Raw genomic sequence first — 8,524 nt, 5'->3', positions numbered from 1 at the left:
TGCTTTGGAGAATAGCTTGACTCCCTCTTCTTTGTGGCAGCCCCTGAGATATTGGTACACTGCTATCATGTCCCCCTTCGTCCTTCTCTTCAATAAACTAGACATACCCAATTCCAGCAAGAATTGGGTATGTCTAGTTTAAGTAACAAGAGTGGAATTCATTCCAGACAGCACAGAAGTGGGAGACTTGTCATCTAACTTTAGCTATATTCTATGGCAGTATCTGCAACAACATCAGCATCAAAACTGTTCAGCAAATCAACCAAATGATGTTTGTGCAGTTGGAATTTTATTTGTTTTTATTTTCATAAAGTTTTTCCCGCACCAAGGAGAGCAACTATTCTTCTACAGGAAACAAATTAAAATCAAGCTGTATGCTATATCTACTGCCCCCATCACCACCAAGCACTGAGTAGGCTGGGTCATTGGATGTCCTTGAGCAGAACAATCTTGTTCATTTTGCAGAAATGGAAAATGCTGTTGGACCTTTCCAGCATATTCAGATACTTCTGCAATTTCCGTAATTTCCATCATTTTCCTTAATCAAGTTTCGGCCTCTCTTTTAGGTTGCAGGTCAAAATGAAGTGAGAGAAAGGAAAAGAATTAATCAATGAAACTTTTGAAAAAATAATTGCTGAGTAATTATAGGAATAGAGATGTATTGTGGTCACCAAGACTGATTAAAAAAAAAATCTGCCAGAACTTTTGAGACTAACAATTATGACTTAACTAGCACAATGCATTCATCTGTTAATTATTAAGTACTTATGATTCTTCTTTCAAGGAATTTGCATAATTAAGGAACTAATCTTTCCCTTCTCTTCCATATTTCATCTCAATGAATCTCATGATTCTCAAACCATTCCATTTATCTGATGATGTGAGTAATAGCTCATGAACATTTAAATAAAATTCTAGTTTCAGAAGCTGTTTCTGGAATGTTTCTTTGGACACCCTAGCTTCTTTGGGTTCCCCATGCTGGCTGGGGAATTCTGGGAGTTGAGGTCCACTCAGCTTAAGTTATCAAGTTTGAAAACATTGCAGCAGGTCAGGTGTGCTTTTCCAAGAAGTACTTTGTGAGATCAATAGGTGGTAGAAACAGAAATTATGTATACTGTGTGATGATGTCCTGACAGGCATGGCATCACATTCCCCATTATCCCTCTCCCCATGGACAGTCTTGCACCCACTTTGGAGGACACGCATGTCCCAAAGTCTCATGTTGGCTCTTAGAGTGATACTTTCTAATGGAGAAGAAAAGTGGGAAGGGTAGAGAATTTATGGTTTGGAATCTTCGAAATGATATCTTCATGTTAACCCTCCCCACAAACAACCCACTTTTTCTGTGCAGGGCTTACCTATCTTCTTGAGCTCTGTTTACCCTGGGAAAAAAGTACAAGAGGAAGAAGGATAAATGGGATACGTGTTTAAGAGGAAGAAGGATATTAAGCAATTGCAACAAATAAAAGCTACTTACCGAAATGCTACCTTCACCGGCACCATTCATACCCTAAAAAGAGAAACCAAAGGTAACCCTTCTACTCTGATATGATAACAGTTATTGGAAATGAGATTAAACATGGGCCAAAAGTTTTGGTCCTGCCTGCTAAGAATATGCTCTGGAGATTCTGCAGAGGCTTTTGGTGAAGGAGGTAAAAGGATAATTGTTCAGATGGAAGAAAAATATGAATGGCAGAAAATAAACAAGAACTACTTACTGGCATTGGACCTCCACCAGCACCATTCGTGCCCTAAAAAGGAAACCAAAGTGAAACAAAATGATAACACCCTGACTTCTACAACTGTGCCACCACATGACCTCTCATGACCTACAAATATTGCTCGTTCAGGTGGAGAAAGAATATAAGGAAAAGAGGAGCAGAAAATAAATAAAAGCTACTTACTGGCATTGGACCTCCACCAGTGCCATTCATACTCTAAAAGGGAATCAAAAATTAAATCTTGTACTTTGGTATGATAACATCCACAACTTCTGCAACTATGTCACCACTACATCCTCTGAATCTTGTACTTCCAGATTGCATGAGGGCAGTAGTGGGATTCAAATACCTTAACATCCGGTTCTCTGCATGGATGCAGGCCTGGAATGCCTCTGAAGCCTAGAACGGACTTCTGGAAGTGACAGCAATGCACTTCCTGTGGGCTGTTCTAGGCCTGGGAGGCGACCTCCAGGCCTCGGAGGCCTAGAACAGACTTCTGGAGGTGACATCAATGCACTTCCTGTGGGCTGTTCTAGGTCTGGGAGGCCTCCTCCAGGCCTCCCAAGCCTAGAACGGATTTCCAGAAGCAGCGTGGGTTCAGCCGGTTCTCTGAACTCAACACAATTTAGCTAACCGTTCTACTGAACGGGTGTGAACTGGCTGAATCCCACCACTGCATGAGGAACCACTTTTGCCTGAATATAACCAATGCATTTGGTTAGCTAAAGGATTTAACAAACAACGAGAACTGAGCAGTGAGCAAAGACTCCTCTCATTCAGATGGAAAACATATATGAAGAAAGGAATGATAAAATATAAGTAAAAGCTACTTACTGGCCTTGGACCTCCAGCAGGGTCATTATTGCCCTAAAAGGGAAACAGAAGGTAACCCTTCTACTCTGATATGATAAAAGTTATTGGAAATGAGGTTAACTATGGGCCAAATGCTTTGGTCCTGCCCGCTAGGAATCTGCTCTGGGGATTTGCAGAGGCTGTTGCTGAAGAAAGAAGAAGGCTTAAAAGGATAATTGTTCAGGTGAAAGGAAAAATATGAATGGCAGAAAATAAATAAGAACTACTTACCGGCATTGAACCTCCACCAGCGCCATTCATGCCCTAAAAGGGAAACAAAACAAAAGAAAATGATAATGCCATGTCTTCTCCAATTATGACATCACTTGGGTAGAAAGATAAAAAGCACACTTGTTGGGGTAGAAGGAGAATATGGCAAGAATTATGGAGTGGCGCAAAATAAACAGGAGATGCTTACCATCATTCCACCTCCAGCCGTGCCATTCATGGTCTGAAAGGGGAAGAAAAGGTAACCATTATAATCTGACAAGATATCATTCTGCCTAGAGAAGAAGCAGAAAAGGTGCTGATACTGAACACAAAATGAAGTTGGATTGTGCTAGGAGACACTCTTCTCTTATCAAAGCCGCTGAAGTTTGTTGGGTGCAACATTTGGCCAACCATGAGAACCCAGCAGTACTTCAGGACTTCCTTTACACATTGTACTTGTGGCATCTTCCTCACGATATACCACTATCTCATTCAGCTTCCCTTAACCCTCTATTTTGGCCACCTCCATCTCCTTCTACTCCATGTAAGTTAGAAGAATGAAAAGGTAGTCATGATTGTATACACAAATTTATTTGTGCATCAAGAACTTTACATTTCTTCCCATCCAAAGCAGAATCTTCACTCAGGATCTTCAGAAACTATTTTTAAGAGATCAGTTATTGGAAATGAGGTTAAACACAGGCTAAATATTTTGGCCCTGCCTCCTATGAATATGCTCTGACGACTCTGCAGAGGCTTTTGACGGAGGAGGAAAAAGGCCCTTAAAGGGATACTTGTTCAGCTGAACAAAATATATGAAGAAAGGAATGGTAAAATATAAATGAAAGATACTTACTGGCCTTGGACCTCCAGCAAGGCCATTATTGCCCTAAAATGGAAACAAAAGGTAACCCTTCTACTCTGATATGATAACAGGTATTGGAAATGAGGTTAACTGTGGGCCAAATGTTTTGGTCCTGCCTGCTATGAATATGCTCTGATGACTCTGCAGAGGCTTTTGGTCAGGGAGGAAGAAGGATAAAATGGGTGCTTGTTCAGGTGGAGAAAGAATATAAGGAAAAGAGGAGCAGAAAATAAATAAAAGCTACTTACTGGCATTGGACCTCCACCAGCACCATTCATGCCCTGAAAGGGAAACAAAAGGTAAATCTTATATTTTGGTATGATAACATCCATGACTTCTGCAACTATGTCACCACTACACCCTCTGCATCTTGTATTTCAATTCCAAATTGCATGCAGGACCACTTTTGTCTGAATGTAGCCAGTGCATTTGGTTGGCTAAAGGGTTTAACAAGCAATGACAGCTGAGCAGTGAGCAAAGACTTCCTTCTCTCATTCAGGTGTGAAAAAATATATGAAAAAATGAATGGTAAAATATAAATGAAAGATACTTACTGGCCTTCGACCCTCGGCAGGGCCATTATTGCCCTAAAAGGGAAACAGAAGGTAACCCTTCTACCCTGATATAACAATTATTGGAAATGAGGTTATTCTGTATGTGAATATTGGCCTCCTATTGACTGTTTAACCAAATCAAGGTCAACTTGCCAGCCGCAGTGACATATCAAGCTTAAACCTGGATAGTTTCATACATGTTGCATTGCTTTTAGTTGCTCTATGGATTACTATGTTGTGTGAATATGAGCTATTTAATCATATTTCATATATTATGAAAAGTCCAGAAAAATGGTTAGACCAGTACACAGAATAAGTATGTTGTATGTGCTCTGTAACACAGACTAGGTTACTAAAATAGACTTCTATTTTATTAAATATTTTGGATGTATTGAAAAATCTCCATTTCTGGATTCCACAAAAATCCAGGTGAAATAACTCTGAAGGAGTAGAAGAGGATATGTATCTATTGGGAAGAAGATCTGGATCCTGTACATCAGACACGACTATTAAGGAGATAAAAAATAAATCAGTAAAGGAAAAACTGTGGCGTTGCCATTCATCCATCTTTGAGAGGATTCTTGCTCATATTTACAACAAAATGAAGTCAGATTGTTTTAGGGACCATTTTTCTCTGAACAAAGCAATTGCATTTGCCTGGGTTCAAGAATCAGCAAGTAATAAGAATTCATCAGTGAGTAAGGAATTCCTTTGCACATTACACCTGGGAAATGCTCTTCATAGTAAGCTATTATCTGATTCAGCTTCATTTGAATCTCTCTCTTCCGTCACCTCCACTTTCTCTACATCCTTCTCCAAATAAATTAGATATTGAAAAGGTAGTTATAATTGTACATACAGATTTGTCTGTGCATTAAGATCTCCTCTATGTTATGTTCCATGCAGGGGATCAGTCCACAAGGGGTATCTTCACCCCAGCCTGGGTGCTGGATCTATTTTTAAGAGGTCGATATTCATTAAACCAGGCCAAATATTTTGGCCCAGCTTGCATGCTTATCCTCTGTGCACTGCACAGATGCTTTTGATCAAAAAGGAAGAAGGATAAATGGGTGTTTGTTTAGGTGGAAAAAGAATATGAAGAAAAGAGAAGGCAGAAAATAAATAGAAGCTACTGATCCCCTAAACTCCACTGAAGGTGATACCTAGCCTGGTAACGAAATGTTTGGAAACCAAGCTTTGAGAACGAACCTTCACCCTCAAAAGCTACTTACTTGCATTGGACCTCCACCGGCCCCATTGATGCCCTAAAAGGGAAACAAAAAGTAACCCTTCTCTTCTGATCTGATTACACCATGACTTCTATAACTATGCCATCACTGTCATCTTCCGAATCTCATATTTCAATTCCTTCAGTGTCCAGATTAAAAAAAAAATGTGTCTAATTTCACACAACAAAGCATGAAAGGAGACAAAAAAATTGTACACATGCATCATGTAGATCAGACATGACAGTTAAGGAGAGAAACAACCGCCAGACAAAAAGCTGTTCAGATACCTCTCCTCCATTCAAAATGAGTCCCTTGGGAAGATTAAGAAAACATCTTCCCGGCACATAACACAAAGTGAAGTGAAATTGCATAAGGGGCTTCTTTTCTCTGTAAAACAGATGCTGCATTGGGTTGGCTAAAGGATTTACCAAGCAATGAGATACCAGCAGTGAGTAAAAAGACTTCCATTGCTTACTCTGTCTTGGAAAGCTGCTTTCCAGTTCAGCTTCACCAGACCTTCTAGTAGCCAATTTTTTTCTTTCTATCATAATTTCTTCTACATGCTTTCCCATGGAGCTACTCAGTCAGGGAGAACCTTCATTCCAAGTTGGGTAATGGATCTATTGTTAACATGTCGGTTATTGGTAAGGAAGATAAAAACATGCCAAATGTTTTGGCCCGTCACTGCTGTAATTATTCACAGGACACTCTAGAGCTACTTTTGGTGTAGTGGGAAGAAAGATAGATAAACATAGATAGATAAAAAAGATAAAATACATGCTTGTTGAGCTGGAAGAAGAATATGGAAGAAAGAAATTGGGAAAAATAAACAAAAGCTACTTAGTGGCATTGCACCATACATGCCCTAAATAGGAAACAAAAACCATTTTCATCTGATACGATATCACCCATGATTTCTACAACTATGTCATTACTACCATCTTGTATATGAATTCTTCCATTCTCCAGATAAAAACAACTGTGTGCTCTTTCACAGAACCTGGAATGAAATGGTTCCAAAACACACAAATATATTAAAATATTCTGAGTGATTTTTTTCACTCCTGTTTTCTTCCACCTTCAAAAAAATCAAAATAGCCAGACAGAATTATCCTTGCATTGAATTTTTTTTGTTTAATATTTATTGATTAACACAAGAGTCCATTGCTAAGAAAACAGGACCTTTAACAGACAGAGAGTAAAAGGCTTTCCAAAATCTTGAACAACCTGATCACATTTCATATGTGAACTTGGGTACATGTCAGTTAAAATCCTACCAATTTTTGGTGAAGGAGGAAGAAGGATAAAATGGCTGCTTGTTCAGGAGGAGGAAGAATATGAAGAAGGGAGAAATAGAAAAGTAGTACTGCTAGCCAGTAGTACTGCTAGCCAGTATACTTGGCTAATAGGGCTGCGTACCACCTGCCACTCGTTAATGTACCACAAGTGGTATGCGTACCACTGGTTGAAAAGCCCTGAACTAGGTTACCAAACTATCATTTACTTTATTAAACATTTTAGGTCACTTCAAATATCTTACTTTTTGAGTTCCACAGATATAATAATGCACTTCTCATCACCTTTCATATTTCCCCACACGGATATCCAGAACTGATCTAATTCTCCCCCTTTGCGGCTCACTCCCCAGGGAGAATCTTCACTCCAACATTGCTGCTGAATCCATTTTTAGTCAATAGAAAAGAAGGTTAAAAACAGGCCAGATATTTTGACTCTCGCTCCTTTGAATGTTTCTGATGAAGTTTTTGGTAGGGAGACAAATGGAGTGCTAGCTCACATGGAAGAAGAATATGAAAGAAAAGAATGGTAGAAAAAAAATAAAAGTTACGTACTGTTATTCCACCTACATTAGCACCATTCGTGCCCTAAAAGGGAAGCAAAAGGAAACCATTTTAGTCTGTTTGATTGCATCCATGACTTCTCCAACCATGCCATCACTTCCATCTTCAGTATCTGGCAATAACAGAAGACATCAAGGAAATGGAAGGCATTAAATATATATTTAATGCTCCTGCCCTCTTGAACATCGTGCCCCACATGTTGAGAACTATATCCAGCCTTTTGCCCTTCTGAAAGAGCTTGAAAACCTGGCTGAGCTAATTAGCCTGGGGTGCCAATGAGGACATATCATACTGGAAGTGGATAGTGGACTGAGATAAGACTCCACTTCCATCTTCTTGCTCTGTTCCTAGACACCTTTGTTAATTAAAAGTCAATTTTAAGTTTAATATGTATTATTTTATTAAAAGCCATGGTGGCACAGTGGTTAGAATACAGTATTGCAGACTAACTCAGCATTCCGCTGCCAGGAATTCGATTCCGGCTGACTTAAGGTTGATTCAGCTTTCCATCCTTTCAAGGTGGTAAAATGATGAACCAGATTGTTGGGGGCAATATGCTGACTCTATAAACCGCTTAGAGAGAGCTTAAAAGCATTATGAAGTGGTATATAAGTCTAGGTGCTAATGCTATAATACTATTATTTTAATATTTAATGTTTTATCTTATTCTTTTTACTTGGTTTTAAGCTGCCTAGAGTCACCTCTTGGTGACATAGGTGGCATATAAGTTTAATACATAAATAATGTTGACTTACCCCCTGATTATTTGACCCTGTTCTGTGACCTCCTGAACTCTGCAAGAAGGAGGAAAAAAATCACCCTGGATAATGAATGTCTTTGTAATTATTTTGTCATATCTTCAGCACATGAGGAGGAGGTTATACAAATAAAATGCGAAGGGAGCTTTGACGGCTACAAAGGGTATATTTTCTTTTAATTTAATTGATTCCAATTAATTCACCATCCAAGCTCAATAATGAAACCAACAACTTTAAATGGAGTAGAAAAGAGAATAAAAGATGGGGAATTTACCCACATTCCATGAGCACCATTTATGCCCTTAAAGGGAAACAAAAGGGAACTGTTCTAATCTGATATGAAATCACTCCTGGTTTTTCCAACTGTGCCATATAGTATCTTATATATGATTTTTTTCAGATTAATTCTTCAGATAAAAATCCTATATTCTTTCTCACAACATGGATCTTTAAACCAATGCATTTCTGAGAGATCT

The 8,524-nt window shown here is 38.9% G+C and overlaps 1 protein-coding gene across 20 annotated transcripts in view; it reads right to left on the bottom strand.

Annotated features, from left to right (window-relative positions):
- Nucleotides 1-272: 272 nt before the first annotated feature.
- LOC120315267 (keratin, type II cytoskeletal 1-like) overlaps nt 273-8,524 on the bottom strand; it is a 34,807-nt gene continuing 26,555 nt past the window's right edge. For 7 of the 20 annotated variants that reach the window (XM_039359334.1, XM_039359434.1, XM_039359468.1 and 4 more), the window contains 14 exons: nt 8,046-8,084; nt 7,282-7,314; nt 5,435-5,467; nt 4,203-4,235; nt 3,897-3,929; nt 3,640-3,672; nt 2,992-3,024; nt 2,805-2,837; nt 2,556-2,588; nt 1,905-1,937; nt 1,719-1,751; nt 1,478-1,510; nt 1,359-1,382; nt 273-559 (listed from right to left, as the gene is read on the bottom strand). In XM_039359334.1, coding sequence (XP_039215268.1) covers nt 1,359-1,382; nt 1,478-1,510; nt 1,719-1,751; nt 1,905-1,937; nt 2,556-2,588; nt 2,805-2,837; nt 2,992-3,024; nt 3,640-3,672; nt 3,897-3,929; nt 4,203-4,235; nt 5,435-5,467; nt 7,282-7,314; nt 8,046-8,084 — 426 coding nt within the window. In that variant the 3' untranslated portion in view covers nt 273-559. The remainder of the gene's footprint in view (nt 560-1,358; nt 1,383-1,477; nt 1,511-1,718; nt 1,752-1,904; nt 1,938-2,555; nt 2,589-2,804; nt 2,838-2,991; nt 3,025-3,639; nt 3,673-3,896; nt 3,930-4,202; nt 4,236-5,434; nt 5,468-7,281; nt 7,315-8,045; nt 8,085-8,524) is intronic. The other 13 variants (XM_039359352.1, XM_039359379.1, XM_039359370.1 and 10 more) reach the window with 13 other exon arrangements.

This window comes from Crotalus tigris, unplaced genomic scaffold (genome assembly GCF_016545835.1).
Source record: "Crotalus tigris isolate CLP2741 ecotype Arizona unplaced genomic scaffold, ASM1654583v1 scf7180000017576.4783729, whole genome shotgun sequence".
Taxonomy (NCBI): Eukaryota; Metazoa; Chordata; class Lepidosauria; order Squamata; family Viperidae; genus Crotalus; species Crotalus tigris.
This window is presented reverse-complemented; position numbering and strand designations above follow the sequence as displayed.